The sequence below is a fragment of the Jaculus jaculus genome, chromosome 2 (genome assembly GCF_020740685.1).
Source record: "Jaculus jaculus isolate mJacJac1 chromosome 2, mJacJac1.mat.Y.cur, whole genome shotgun sequence".
In the NCBI taxonomy this organism is placed as follows: domain Eukaryota; kingdom Metazoa; phylum Chordata; class Mammalia; order Rodentia; family Dipodidae; genus Jaculus; species Jaculus jaculus.
Genome location: NC_059103.1, coordinates 43,335,794 through 43,351,809, shown reverse-complemented (window position 1 = coordinate 43,351,809; position 16,016 = coordinate 43,335,794). Strand labels below are relative to the sequence as shown.

Genomic DNA, 16,016 nt, shown 5'->3' with positions numbered 1-16,016 from the left:
GAGAGAGGGAGAGAGAAAGAGAGAGAGAGAGAGAGAGAGAGAGAGAGAGAGAGACAGAATGGGGATGCCAGGGCATCCTGCTGCTGCTAAAAAACTCCAAACACATGTACCACTTTGTCCATCTGGCTTTATATGGGTACTGGGAATTTGAACCTGGGCCATCAGGCTTTGCACACCAGTGCCTTTAACCACTGAGTCATCTCTCTAGCCCTATAGCAAAACCTTTTTAACAACTGGAAGTTGTATATTCAAACATCATCATAAAATACATTAATCAGTAGTAGATATTTATTATTGTTGTCATCGTGTACTGTACATAATTGCATATGCTATACTTTATGCAATTAGCAGTGCAGTAGTTTTATTAACACCAGTATCACCACAAATGTATGAGTAATGTGCTTCACTGTGAAGTGATGGGAACTTTCTCAGCTTGGTTATAATCTTACGGGACCACTGTTGTGTATGCGGTCCATCATTGCCTGAGACATCATTATGTGGGGCATGGCTTCAGTTTATTCATAGGATGGTTCAGTCATTACCACAATCAATTTTAGAACAAATTTTCTTTGTCCCCAAGTAATCTATTACCAATCACCCCATTCTGCCTAAACTCCCAGCACTAGGCAACCACTGATATATTTATTTCTCATCTCTATAGACTTTCCTTCTATGAATGGAATTGCTGTGACATGAGGTGACAATGTCTAATCATTCGAGGAACTGCTAAACTGTTTTCCAAAGGGGCTGAACCATTTTCCTTCCCCTCTTGCAACAGAAGAGGACTTCTGTCTCTCTGTATCCTCACAAACTCCTTTTATTTTAAAAAGGGTAATCTGCTGTTATCCTGATGGGCTTGCCTTTATATGAGACTTGATTTTTCTCTCTAACTGCTTTCAACATATTTTCTTTGGTTTGTGTGCTTTGTAGTTTAATTATAATATAAAAGTGAGAGGTTCTTTCCTGATTTTGTCTGTTTAGTGCTCTGTAGGCTTCCTTTATCTGTGTTGGCATTACTTTTCCTATTTGGGGAACATTTTCTTCTATGATTTTATTGAAAATACCTACTATGACTTTGGAGTGTAATTCTTATCCTTCTAGTATGCCCTGAATTCTTATGTTTGATCTCTTTCTAGTGTCCCAAATGTTTTGAAATTCCCATTTATGCCTTCCTTTCAGTTTGCCTTTCTCTTTGTTGGACTATATTAGATCTGCCACCTGGTCTTCTAGTTTAGATATTCTGTCCTCTCCTTGATCCATTCTACTAGTGAGATTTTGTACAGAGTTTTCTATTTGACTTACTCTGTTTTTCTTTTCTAGTGTTTCTTATTGGTATTTTTTCATTATTTGTATTTCCTTACTCATATCTTGTATTGACCTCCTATTTCATTAAGTTGGTTTCCTGTGTTCTCATTCAGGAGTTTGTTTTCTGTTTTGATTACTGAAGAGATGACTTAGCAGTTAAGGCACTTGCCTGCAAAGCCTAAGAACCCATGTTCAACTCTCCAGATCCTACATAAGGCAGATGTAGCAAGTGACACAAGTGTGCAAGGTTGCATATGTGTTCAAGGTGGCTCATGCATCTGGAGTTTGATTTCAGTGGCTGGAGGTCCTGGCGTGCCCATTCTCTCTCTTTCTCTCTCACAAAAACAAAAAAAAGGGCTGGAGAGATGGCATAGCGGTTAAGTGCTTGCCTGTGAAGCCAAAGGACCATGGTTCGAGGCTCAATTCCCCAGGACCCATGTTAGCCAGATGCACAAGGGGGTGCACGCATCTGGAGTTCATTTGCAGGGCTGAAGCCCTGGCGTGCCCTCTCTCTCTTTCTCTCTCTCTATCTGCCTCTTTCTTACTCTGTCAGTCACTCTCAAATAAATAAATAAATAAATAAATTAAAAAACAAACAAACAAACAAACAAAAAACAACAAAACAGAAATAAGCCGAGTGTGGTGGTGCACACCTTTAATCCCAGCACTTGGGAGGTAGGAGGATTGCTGTGAGTTTGTGGCCAACATGAGATTACATAGTGAATTCCAGGTCAACCTGGGCTAAAGTGAGACCCTACCTCAAAAAAGCAAAAACAAGGGCTGGAGAGATGGCTTAGCGGTTAAGCGCTTGCCTGTGAATGAAGCTTAAGGACCCCGGTTCGAGGCTCGGTTCCCCAGGTCCCACGTTAGCCAGATGCACAAGGGGGTGCACACATCTGGAGTTCATTTGCAGAGGCTGGAAGCCCTGGCGCGCCCATTCTCTCTCTCCCCCTCTATCTGTCTTTCTCTCTGTGTCTGTCGCTCTCAAATAAATAAACAAAAAATTTAAAAAAAAAAGCAAAAACAAGCTGGGTGTGGTGGCGCACGCCTTTAATCCCAGCACTTGGGAGGCAGAGATAGGAGGATTGCTGTGAGTTCGAGGCCACCCTGAGACTCCATAGTGAATTCCAGGTCAGCCTGGGCTAGAGTGAGACCCTATCTTGAAAAACCAAAAAAAAAAAAAAAAAAAAGCAAAAACAAAATAGAATAGGTGAATACCAAATGTGATGGTTTGATTCAGGTGCCCCCCATAAACTTAGGCATTCTGAATGCTAGGTTCTCAGCTGATGGAGATACACTGGAGGCAGTGTGTTGTCAGTGGTAGGCTTATGAGTGTTATAGCCACTTTCCGCTTGTCAGCATTGGGCACACTCTCCTGTTGCTGTTGTCCACCTGATGTTGTTGAGGAGGTGATATTCAGCCTCTGCTTATGCCATTGTTTTCTGTGCCATCATGGAGTTTCCTCTGGAATCTGTATGCCAAAATATCCCCCCCACCCCCCGCTTTATTTTTTTTTCCCTGAAAGCTGCTCTTGGTTGGGTTGTTTCTGCCAGCAATGTGAACCTGACTGCAACAGTAGAGTTGTTACTGAGGAGAGGGGTTGCTTCTAGACACCTGACTGCATGGCTTTGGCCTTTTGGGGCTGATTCAAGAGGAATGTGGAAGGATTTGAAACCTTAGCCTAAGAGACGCCTTGCAGTGCTGTAAGTACAGTTTGATGGACTATTCTGGTCAGAGTTGAAAGACCTGAATGCAGTAAGAACTATGGACTGTAAGGTTTGGCTTGTGAGGGTGAGAAAGAGCTTTGCTTGGACTGGGCTAGAAGCACTTTGTGTGAGACTTGCTGTTATACCAGTGTCCTGAGAATTCGTGCAGGGCTGCATTGCATAGAAATGGACTGGTGTGAGCAGAGGGATATGGCACAGAAATGAAATCTTTGGGCTGAAACTTCTGCCCGTTCAGCTGCAATGACTTGAGAGATAGTACAACCTTTAAGACTGAGTCACCTGATCTGCACTGGGGCAATAGGAGGAATATAGACTCTTTTGAAGGGGTCTGAATGCTGAAGGTGTGTTCTGTTCTTCAAAGTCTGCTTTATTCCCCCTGGATTAACAAATCAGCACTCTACCTGGTATTATGGAGTATAAGAAATCCAGGAAAGAGAGGGTCATTGTATTTGCAACACAGTTTTGTGTTTTGGAAACGGCCATGGGCAGTGTGAAGCAGGTTTGTTGAATGCCTGCATGGAGACCCGATGGAGCCATGAGGATGGACCGTGGATTGCAGTGGAGACCCAGTGGAGATGCTGGGACCACAAGATGGCTGCCAAGGAGAGCTGCTGGCCCTGGATGAAGTTTCCCAGGACTGTGAGTAGCTTAGCTGGAGGGGTGGAATTGGAATTCCAGAGACTATTTCTGGTTAGAATTATCAGACTTGGAGATTTGTCACTGGCTAGAATTGTTGGACTTGGAGTTACAGTTTGATGTTTGCCTTGTTTAAATCTTGTATTTGTTGAATATTTCTTTGCTATGCCCAAGGCCATCTTTTGCAGTGTGAATGTGTGGTCTATGCCATTATGTTTTTTGGGGGGTTTTTCTTGGCATTATGGCTCAGTTAAAAGATCTTGAACTGGGAGGGGATATGATGGAGAGTGGAGTTTCAAATTGGAAAGTCGGGGGAGGGAGGGAATTGCCATGGGATATTGTTTATAATTATGGAAGGTGTCAGTAAAAAATATTAAAGAAAGATCTTGAACTATGGGAACGTTTGAACATCATTAGGATTTATAAAACTATGGGGACTTTTAATGGTAGACTGAATGCACCGCATTTTTACATCATGGATAGTTATCAGTTTATAGGGATCAGGGGTGGAATGTGGTGGTTTGATTGAGGAGTCCCCCATAACTGTACATGGTCTGAATGCTAGGTTTCCAGCTGATGGAGATTTAGGCACTGTATTGTTGGGGGTGGTCTTATGGGTGTTATAGCCAGTGTCCCCTTGCTAGTGTTTGGCACGCTCTCCTGTCACTGTTGTCCACCTTACGTTGGCCAGGGGGTGATGTCCACCTTCTGCTCATGCCATCATTTCCCCTGCCATCATGGAGCTTCCCCTTAAGTCTGTAATCCAAAATAAATCCTTTTTTTTAAATTTTTTTAAAAAATTATTTCTTTATTTATTTGAGAGCGACAGACACAGAGAGAAAGACAGATAGAGGAAGAGAGAGAGAATGGGCATGCCAGGGCTTCCAGCCTCTGCAAACGAACTCCAGACGCGTGCGCCCCCTTGTGCATCTGGCTAATGTGGGACCTGGGGAACCGAGCCTCGAACTGGGGTCCTTAGGCTTCACAGGCAAGCGCTTAACCGCTAAACCATCTCTCCAGCCCCCCCCCTTTTTTTTTAACAAGCTGTTCTTGGTTGGGTGATTTCTGCCAGCAATGTGAACCTGATGGCAACACCAAGTTTCTGCTACCATTTCTCATGGAAGATAAGATGGAGTATGTGCCTAGCATGCTTCAGGCTGTGGGTTAGATTATTGATATGTAATGTAATGTTCACGTGGATACCTGAATTTCTCAGTATTAGTTCAAATGCGATCAGGACAGTAATGTTCTGATGAGAGAAATGGTTCTTCCCTGGCCTAACTACAAGGAAGAACTAATGCCTAATGCAGGATTTATCAAACTCATCATCGCTGACATTTGGGACAGGTAGTCTTTTGTCATGGGTTGTTTTGTGTCATTGTAAGATTTTTAGTAGCATCCCTGGCCTAAATTGTGACAACCAAAATATATCTCTAGACATTGTCCAGTTGTCCCCAGGGGGAGCAAAATCACCCTCAGATGGGAATCATTAGACTAATAGAAGGAATTGATTGACATGATATAGAAACAGGCTGTCACATGTTTTGCAGTTGAACTTCCAGGTTTTATTTTTATTATTTATTTGAGAGAAAGAAAGAGGTAGAGAGAGTGAGTGAGACAGAGGGGCGGGGGGGGGGGGGAGGGCAGGGAATGGACATGCCAGGGCCTCTAGCCACTGCAGACAAACTCCAGATGCATGTGCCACCTTGTGCATCTGGCTTACGTGGGTACTGAGGGCTTGAACCTGGGTTCTTAGTCTTTGCAGGCATGTGCCTTATCCATTGAGCCATCTCTGCAGCCCAACTTTCAAGTTTTTACAAAGAATCCCATAGAATAATTTTATTTTCTTTTGCAAAAGGCAGCCTATGTTACAAATTGTTCTATGATTTTAAAAAATTGCAGTTGTTATGGCTTTTATTAAGTACAAATAAAATATGTGCATGAGCATTTTACTGACAGTTTCATATACGTACAAAATGTGTTTTGATTGTGTTCCCCTTCAGTTCTTCTCTCTTGCCCCTGCTCCCTGTGTCCCTCCTGCTCATCCCCTCCCTCCCTGCAGCCAGCCCCTGTACTGTTTTGGTGTCTTAATTTTATCGCTGCCTTCTGTCATCATCCATGATGACATGTTGATGGGTCCAATGTCATGCAGGTAGTGTCAGCTGCTGTGAGGTCATGGATGCTACAGTCACCTCTTGTCTGGGGTACAGTATCCTCAAGCACTTCTCCCCAGCCTATGGCTCTTACATTCGACCCCACCACCTCTCCCACAATGATCCCTAAGCCTTGGAGGGTGTGACGGAAATGTCACATTTAACGCTGAGCATTTAACTGTCACTTCTCAGCACATTGATGAGTTTGAGACTCTCCTGTAGCCATCTCTACCTGTGTATATTTTGATTTTTTTTTTCTTAACAAAATGTCAGAATATCCTGGAGATCTTTCCACTAAATACACAACTTCTCCGTCCTCCCTTTATAGCTACACAGTACCCAGCTTGCATCTGGTAATTTACCCCAGCGGTCACCTGCTAGAAGCAGTGGTTCCTACTCCTGCTAATACAAGCAAGGCTGCGGTCAGTAGTTCATGATGTGCCGGAGTAACTTTGGGGTGGGCTTCTGGAATAGAGCCTCTGTGTCAGAGGTTAATGTGAATGAGATGGTACGGCCTGCCAAACGTCTTTCCATAGAGGCTATGCCATTTTTGCATTCTCACTAGTGTCTTGCTTTCATTACTTAACATTATATTAAGAACATTTCTTTTTTAAAAATGTTTTATTATTATTTATTTATTTGAGAGAGGGAGAGACAGAGGGAGACATACATACACTCACACACACACAGAGAGAGAGAGAGAGAGAGGGAGAGAGAAGAGAGAATGGACACTCCAGGGCATCCATTTACTGCAAATGAACTCCAGACGCATGTACCACCTTGTGCATCTGGCTTATGTGGGTCCTGGGGAATTGAGCCTGGATCCTTTGGCTTTGCAGGTAAGCACCTTAACTCCTAAGCCACCTCTCCAGTCCTACTGAGAACATTTCTTTTTTATTTATTTATTTATTTATTTATTTATTTTTTAAGTTTTTTGGTTCATTTTTTATTTATTTATTTGAGAGCGACAGACACAGAGAGAAAGACACATAGAGGGAAAGAGAGAGAATGGGCGCGCCAGGGCTTCCAGCCACTGCAAACGAACTCCAGACGCGTGCGCCCCCTTGTGCATCTGGCTAACGTGGGACCTGGGGAACCGAGCCTTGAACCGGGGTCCTTAGGCTTCACAGGCAAGCGCTTAACCGCTAAGCCATCTCTCCAGCCCTACTGAGAACATTTCTAATGTCATTGAATAACCCCTGAAAAGTAGATTTTTGGAACAGTTGCTGAGAATTTCCATATGTGACTATGCCATAATTTAATCGTTTTTTGTTAGGCATATATGATACTCTCAACCTTTGTTATAAGTAACACTGAAGTAAGCTTGAGTAAAGTTCTGGCTGTTTTCTTAGGACAGATGACTGGAGGTGTGATTATTGAAAGAAAGGGTTAGATAATTTATTCAGTTAGTTTCAAGGAGAGAGGGAGAGAGACAGGAAGAGGGAAAGAGAGAGAGAGAGAGAGAACAGGCTGCCACTGCAAATAAATTCCAGACACATGTGCTCCTTTGTTCTGACTTTATGTGGGAATTGAACCTGGACCGGCAGGCATTGTAAGAAAGCACTTTTAACTGCTGAGCCATCTCCCACGCCTGGGGTGAGATATCTTCAAGTCTCTTTATTATATTGCCCATGTCTTTCCACGAGGAAAGAGTCTTTGAAGAGAGAATATCCTTAACCATGAGGCTAGGATAGACCTTTCTCTTGGCTTTAGGTGTAGAGGAAGAAAATGTCTTCCCTCTGATTCAAGCAATCTGGGCTGGGGAAGTAATCAAAACATAACAGCTGTGTAAAGGCCCAGTCCTAAAATCTCAAATTCCTTTAAAAAAATTATTTATTTTTGGTTTTTCGAGGTAGAGTCTCACTCTAGCCCAGGCTGACCTGGAATTCACTATGTAGTCTCAGGGTGGCCTTGAACTCATAGCGATGCTCCTACCTCTCTGCCTGCTGAGTGCTGGGATTAAAGGTGTGTGTCACCATGCCTGGCCTAAAATCTCAAATTCTTGATGGTCGGGGTAGTTCTCATCAGCAGCATCTATCCCAGGCCACCCTTTTCTGCTTGCCTACTGACTGATTTCTCGGGGCTGCCGTTTTCCCCAGTCCTTGCAGTGAGCTTCACTTTCCTTGTTATAGTGTCACAGAGGGCCAGGAGGAAGCACGGGTGATGGCTCATTTATGTCACCTTATGTGTAAATAAGCAAGGAGAAGCATAACAAATGTTTGCGTCTTTAATATCACCACTTAAAGTAATCGCTGTGTAAGAAATGTACCAAGCATAATTAGAGCTAATTTGACCCGCCTTGATTGTTGAGTATTCAGAAGCTCAGGCCTAGGAGTCCAGAGGGAACGAAGTGCTGAACGAGGCCATTAAGGCAAATTCATCTTTAGATGTCTGCTTAGCTCTGTGGTAGTTTGTACGCATGAGGTGCGGAGACTGAGTATGAGACGTCATTTCCTGCTGCTTGCCAAAGAGCGAGAAATTCCAGGAACCCTCTTAGACAGAAGGCAGTTGATGTAACCAAGCTGTGAACTGAAAAACAAACAAACAAACAATAAACAAAGCTGGGCGTGGCAATGCATGCCTGTAATCCCAGCATTTGGGAGTCAGAGGTAGGAGGATCGCAGAGAGTTCAAGGCCACCCTGAGACTACCTAGTTAATTCCAGGTCAGCCTGGACCAGAGTGAGACCCTACCTCGTGAAAACAAACAAACACACCAATGACAGCTTTTTCTAATATTTAGAAGAAAGCATTGCAACTGAAAAATGATTACACTGTGATAAAATTGTTCTGATTTATTTGAGAGGCAAGAGTGGCTGACTTTGTCATCCTCTCACATCTGCCACTCATGGCTTCTGCAAATCTGAAAGTACTATAGGGCAATTGCTAGCTTGGCTGCCTTTCTACCAATTCTGTAAATTGACTTTACTCTGGCCTTGTTCACAGCTCACTCAGCAGACACAACCATCGCTGTTTTGCTTCTTTTTCTTAAAAAATTTTTTTCTTGGGCTGGAGAGATGGCTTAGTGGTTAAGTGCTTGCCTGTGAAGCCTAAGGACCCTGGTTCGAGGCTCGATTCCCCAGGACCCACGTTAGCCAGATGCACAAAGGGGCGCATGTGTTTGGAGTTCGTTTGCAGTGGCTGGAAGCCCTGGTGTGCCCATTCTCTCTCTATCTGTCTCTCTCCCTCTCTCTCTCTGTCACTCTCAAATAAATAAATAAAAATGAACAAAAAAAATTTTTAAAAAAATAAAAAAATATTTTCTTAAGAAAGAGAGAGAGAGGCAGATATATATAGAGTGAATTGGTGTATCTGGGCCTCTAGCCACTCCAGACAGATTCCAGATACACACGCCACCTTGTGCATCTGGCTTTACGTGGGTACTGGGGAATTGAACCTGCTCCTTTGGCTTTTCAGGCAAGTGCTTTTACTGCTAAGCCATCTCTCCAGCCCACTGTTTTGTCACACCCTTAGGGCTTATGACTTCCTCTGTTGTAGGTTTGCAGTATCATGGATGTATTCCCTCCCATGGAGCAGGCCTCCAGTCCAATTAGAAGGTGATTGGTTCCCACCAATAACAGATGTGCCACTATTAAGCCCTTAACTGCTGAGCCATCTCTCCAGCCCCACTCCTGGATACTTACCCAAAGGACTCTTAAGTGAACATATCATAGAAATGCTGACACATCACTGTTTAGTGAAGCACTATTCATGATAGCTAAATTATAGAAGGAATCTAGGTGTCCAACAAAGAAAAATAGATAAGGAAATGTCTGTATTTTTGTACAATGGAATTACTTTTTCCAGCTATAAAAATGAGCCAAATCACATAATTTATAGGAAAATTGATGCAACTGCACCTAATGATATTTAGCGAATTAGGCCAATCTCAGACAAATATCATGTTTTCTCTCATTTGTAATCTTACATAGATTCATAAAATTATATAGACACATATGACATGAAAGGAGAAATAAAACTATCAGAAGGGGAAAAGGGTGACTAAGAGGAGGAAAGGGAAATAGAAGGTAGGAGCTGTGAAGAGGAATACAATGCAAAACCTTTTAAAAAGTAAAAATAGGGGCTTGGGACATAGTTCAGTGCTTAGAAGCGCTCTCTGCACAAGTATAAGGGCCTAACGGGGCCTGAGACTGCCCGAGTTTGATTACCCAGCACCCACATAAACAGCTGGCTGTGGCCACGCATGTCTGTAACCCCACTCCTTTGGGGAGCAGACACCAGAGAACTGCTGGGATTTGTGAAAACAGCAAACTCCAGAATTAGCAAGAAACTCTGCCTCAAAGAATTAGACTGATGGAGGAGACAGCCAACATTCTCTCCGGCATCTGCAGACATATGAAATGCTGCATCTCTCCTCACATGTTCACACACCATACATACCAGACACACCTCACCACATACATACTCTTCACATACACAGGGGTAGGAAATTATGATTTAGGCTTTACATGTGAAAAATATCTCAGGCTGGAGAGAAGGCTCAGTGGTGGAGGTGCTTGCTGCAAAGCATAATAGCCCAAGTTTGATTCTCTTCCTACTCACACAGAAGTCCAGTCATCTGTAGCTAGGATCCACATATGAGAGAGAACATGCAATGTTTGGCTTTATGGGCCTTGGTTACTTCACTAAGTATAATCCTTTCCAGATCCATTCATTTTCCTGCAAATTTCATAACTTCATTTTTCTTTACTGCTGAGTAGAACTCCATTGTGTAAATGTGCAACATCTTCATTATCCACTCATCAGTCGAGCTGGGTCATATGGTAGATCTATTTTTAGCTGTTTCAGGAACCTCCACACTGATTTCCACAATGGCTGGACCAGATTGCATTCCCACCAACAGTGTAGAAATGTTCTCTTTTTCCGCATCCTCGCCAGCATTTAGGTCATTTGTTTTCATGATGGTAGCCAATCTGACAGGAGTAAGGTAGAATCTCAATGTAGTTTTAATCTGCATTTCCCTGATGACTAGGGATGTAGAACTTTTTTTAGATGTTTATATGCCATCTGTATTTCTTCTTTTGAGAACTCTCTAGTCCCATAGCCCCATGTAAAAGCCAGATGTACAAGGTGGCACACACATCTGGAGTTCATTTGCAATGGCTAGAGGCCCTCACGTGCCCATTTTCTTTCTCATTCTCTGTGCTGTGTGTGCTTGTGCATGCCTTTAATCCCAGCACTTGGGAGGTAGAGGTAAGAGGATCACTGTGAGTTTGAGGCCAGCCTGAGTCTACATAGTGAATTCCAGGTCAGCTTGGGCTAAAGTGAGACCCTACATAAAAAGACAAAAAATCCGTATTCTATGGATTCATAGTTTGATCAAACTATATGTGTTTTCATTAAAAATTATGTTTTGGAATGGAGAGATGGCTTAGTGGCTAAGGTACTTGCCTGCAAAGCTTAAGGACTCATATTCGATTCTCCAGATCCCATGTAAGTCAGATGCACAAAGGTGAGGCAAGTGTAAGGTTACACATGCCCACTAGGTGGCACAAGCATCTGGAGTTCAATTGCAGTGACTGAGGTGTGCCAATTCTCTCTCAAAAATTAAAAAAAAAACAAAAAGAATTTAAAATATATGTTTCCTCAGAATTTTGACAGAATGTCCATTTCCTTCCATATTGCTGTTGAGAAGTGTTTTTTTTTAATTATTAGATAGAGTATGGTCTCATTGTACAGGCTGGCCTGGAACTTGCTGTGTAGCTCAGGTTGGTCTCAAATTCTTGATCTCTTGCTTTGGCTTCCTGAGTGTTGGAATTATGATATGTACTGCTGTGCTTGGTTTGAGAAGACTTAGTTTTGTTTCTCAGGCCTACTAATTTGGTCTTCACTGAGCAGTATTCTTTCCAGCTTAACATTTTACCATTTAACCATTCTATTCATTTCCTTTTTTTTTTTTTGGTTTTTCAAGGTAAGGTTTCACTCTAGCCCAGGCTGACCTGGAATTCACTATAGAGTCTCAGGGTGGCCTTGAACCACGGCGATCCTCCTACCTCTGCCTCCCAAGTGCTGGGATTAAAGGCGTGCGCCACCACGGCCGGCTTCATTTTCCTTTTTTTAAAAAAAATTTTTATATATACTTTTGTTTATTTATTTGAGAGAGAAAGAGGGAGAGAGAGAGGGAGGGAAGGAGGGAGAGAGCAAGCATGCCAGGGCCTCCAGCCACTGCAAATTAACTCCAGATGCATGTGCCCCATTGTGCATCTGGCTTACATGGGTCCTGGAGAATTGAACTGGGATCCTTTGGCTTTGTAGGCAAACACCTTAACCGCTAAGCCATCTTTCTAGCCCCCCCTTTCTTCTTTCATTGGTATTATTTTTTCCAGGTAGAGTTTTGCTCTAGCCCAGGCTGACCTGTAATTCACTATGTAGTCTCAGGCTGGCCCTGAACTCACAGTGATCCTCCTACCTCTGCCTCCCAAGTGCTGGGATTAAAGGAGTGAGCCACCATGCCCTTTCAGCGCAGTGTTAGTTAAAAGTTAAAGTCCTTGGGGGCTGGAGAGATGGCTTAGTGGTTTAGCACTTGCCTGTGAAGCCTAAGGACCCCGGTTCAAGGCTCAATTCCCCTGGGCCCACATTAGCCAGATGCACAAGGGGGCGCATGCGTCTGTAGTTTGTTTGTAGTGCCTGGAGGCCCTGGTGTGCCCATTCTCTCCTTCTCTCTATTTCTCTCTGTCACTCTCAAATAAATAAAAATAAACACAATTTTAAAAAAAGTTAAAGTCCATCAACAGTGAAGTGTTTTAGTTTCAGCCCTAGTAACACAGAAGGCCTTCTGTGGGAACACCCTCTAGGGTCTATGACCTCCCAAGCTTCTGACTTGGTTCTCACTGTCAGGCATGAATTCCCTCCCACTGAGTGGGCCTCTTATCCAAAGAGCAGTTGATTGCCCTATGTGTTAGTCTGAACCTTGGTCCCCAGCTGATGGCAATTTGGGAGGTGAAGCCTTGCTTGAGGAGACGTGTTGCTTGGGGTGGGCACCAGGGTGTTCAAGGGCTTCTCCTTGCTGTGATCCGGCTACTCTCTTGCTGCTGTTTTCTGCTTGCTATAGCAGACAAAATGTCCAGCCTCTGCTCTGTCATGCTGTTCCCTGCCATTATGAGGCTTTCCCTTGACTACAAGCCAGAATAAACAGAACAAAAAACTTTCCTCCCATCAGCTGCTTTTGGTGGGGTGCTTTGTCACAGTTATTAGATAGTCACTACAACACCCGCTAAGTTATGTTCCATTATTTTAATAGTGGGTGCATTTTGCCTGGCTGGTTGATTTCGTAGCTGGATCCACTGCCACCATGCGGTTTGAGGGTCCTTCCTTCCTTCCTTCCTTCCTTCCTTCCTTCCTTCCTTCCTTCCTTCCTTCCTTCCTCCCTCCCTTCCTCCCTCCCTCTCTCCCTCCCTCCCTCCCTCCCCCCCCTTCTTCCCTCCCTCTTTCTTTCTCTCTCTCTTCCTTCCTTCCCTCCTTCCTTCCTTCCTCCCTTCCTTCCTTCCTTCCTTCCTTCCTTCCTTCCTTTCTTTCTTTCTTTCTTTTTCTTTCTTTCCTTCTTTCCTTCCTTCCCTCCTTCCTTCCTTCCTTCCTTCCTTCCTTCCTTCCTTCCTTCCTTCCTTCCTTCCTTCCTTCCTTCCTTCCTTCTTTCCTCCTTTCTTTCTTTCTTTCTTTCTTTCTTTCTTTCTTTCTTTCTTTCTTTCTTTCTTTCTTTCTTTCTGTCTGTCTGTCTTTCTCTTCCTTCCTCCCATTTCCCCCTTTTCTTTTTCTCTTTTTAAAAGATATTTATTTATTTGTTTATTTGACAGAGAAAGAGGGAGAGAGAGAGAGAGAGAAAGAGGCAGATATATAGAGAGAATGGGTGTGCCAGGGCCTCCAGCCACTGCAAATGAACTCAACTCTGTACACGTGCACCCCCTTGTGCATCTGGCTAACGTGGGTCCTGGGGAATTGAACTTGGGTCCTTTGGCTTTGCAGGTCAAATGCCTTAACCACTAAGCAATCCTTCCAGCCCTCTTTTTCTCATTTTATTTTACCATTTTGCACACGTTTCTTCTTTCTTTCACCAAACAGCATGGGAATTTTGTTTTCACTTTGTGCATCTGGGTTTATGTGAGTACCGGTGAATAAGACCTGGGTCATAGGCTTTGCAAGCAAGCAACTTCACTCTTGAGCCATCTCTCCAGCCTCTGTATCACCTTTTTTTTTTTCGAGGTAGTGTCTCGTTCTAGCCCAGGCTGACCTGGAATTCACTACATTATCTCAGGGTGGCCTTGAACTCATGGTGATCCTCCTACCTCTGCCTCCCAAGTGCTGAGATTAAAGGTATGTGCCACCACGCCAGGCCCTCAGCATGAAGTTATTACCCTATCAACTCAGACCTAGATGTACACTGACAGTTCAAACACAGAACTGCTTCCTGCAATGCTAAGTTGTACTTAAAATATGGTTATTGCTTAAGCAGTGTGTTTGCTGCCCACCCACTTCCTGTGTGGCTATGGTTCCAGGGAGCTGGACTACGCCATGCTACGGCGCCTGGAGAAGCGGATTCTGGTTGATCTCCCTAGCCAAGGGGCCAGGCAGGCCATGATCCACCACTGGCTGCCCCCCGTGAGCCAGAGCCAGGCCGTGGAGCTGCGCACAGAGCTGGAGTACGACGTGCTGAGCAAGGTGGGAAGCCCTGCAGGGAGGTCAACATGCTTGGAAAAGGTCCGCGCTGCCGGGGGTGCAGTGGGGATCTTCTTCCTGAGGGAAGCTCCTAGCACTGGGGAGCGCTGAAGCCGAAGTGACAGGAGCTGTGGGGAATAAGGTGAGCGCTGCACGCAGACACCCTGTGCTCAAATCGTGGCTACAGCTTCTTAGTTGTGGGACGTCAGGGATGTCACTGACTTCATTGTCACCAGTATCAAGTTCTGACGTGTGGTAAATGAATCACATGCTTTGGGGAGGCCCTTAAATCCACGTTCCATGAGGTCTGTGAGGAGCAGAGTGAGCTTATTTACAAGAGCAAAGGTGTCTGCCCTATCTGATCACCTTGGACTTATACAAGGACCCCATGAGTCTAGTTAGGGTGGTCCAGTCCTCACATCATTAGATAGTATGAGGAAGCCATGGCCCAGCTGTCTCGGTTAGGTAGGCTTGGCATCTCTCCCTCCAGCATTCCTTATTTGAGAGTCTTGGTACAGTGTGTGGGGGTGACAGACTCTAAGCCAATGTTCTGATAGTGGGTCCTGCCTGTAAGAATCCAGTGGCCAACATCCTTCTGCCCTCTGACTGATAACTGGGTTTGCGGCTGTTTCAGGAGACAGAAGGCTACTCAGGCTCAGACATTAAATTAGTCTGCAGGGAGGCAGCCATGCGGCCTGTGAGGAAGATCTTCAGTGTTCTTGAAAATCACCAGTCAGGTATGGTCGGGTCACAGTGATGGTGCCTTGGGAGAGAAACCTGTGTTGAAAAAGTCCAGCTTTTGGACTACAGAGATAGCTTAATGGTTAAGGTGCCTGCCTAAGGACCCATGTTTGACACCTCAGATTCCATGTAAGCAGACAGATGCACAAGGTGATGCTTACACAAGGTCATACATGTGCACAAAGTGACACATGCATCTGGAGTTTGATTACAGGGGCTGGAGGCCCTGGCACACCAATTCTCTAGCTTTCTCTTGCTCTCTCCCTCATAAAGAAAAGGCTAGTCTGTTGGACTTACCTAAAAAAAAAAAAAAAATCCAAGTTTCAGCCAGGTGTGGTGGTGGTGTATGCCTAGCTACTCAAGAGGCTGAGGCAGGAGGATTGATTGCAAGTTCAAGGTCTGTTTGAGCTACACAATGAGCTCAAGGTCAGCCTGGGCAAGTTAGTGAGACCCTGTCTCAAAAAATAATAAAAGGAGCCAGGCGTGGTGGCATATGCCTTTAATCCCAGCACTTGGGAGGCAGAGGATTGCTGTGAGTTTGTCGAGGCCACCCTGAGACTACATAGTGAATTCCAGGTCAGCCTGGGCTAGAGTGAGACCCTACCTCGAAAAACCAAAGAATAGTAATAATAATAATAATAATAATAATAATAATAATAATAATAATAATAAAAGGGCTGTGGATGTAGCCCAGTGGTGGAGCACTTGACCAAATGTAAGCAATGCCAGGTTTAAATCCTTGATATAGGAAAAAAAAAAATCCACCTCTCACCAGCAGATGGAGCC

The 16,016-nt window shown here is 44.2% G+C and overlaps 1 protein-coding gene across 7 annotated transcripts in view; it reads left to right on the top strand.

Moving 5' to 3' along the window:
* Positions 1 to 16,016, top strand: part of Katnal2 (katanin catalytic subunit A1 like 2) — a 174,837-nt gene that overhangs the window by 158,091 nt on the left and 730 nt on the right. For 6 of the 7 annotated variants that reach the window (XM_045144273.1, XM_045144272.1, XM_045144277.1 and 3 more), the window contains 2 exons: positions 14,330 to 14,492; positions 15,124 to 15,226. In XM_045144273.1, coding sequence (XP_045000208.1) covers positions 14,330 to 14,492; positions 15,124 to 15,226 — 266 coding nt within the window. The remainder of the gene's footprint in view (positions 1 to 14,329; positions 14,493 to 15,123; positions 15,227 to 16,016) is intronic. The other variant, XM_045144276.1, reaches the window with a different exon arrangement.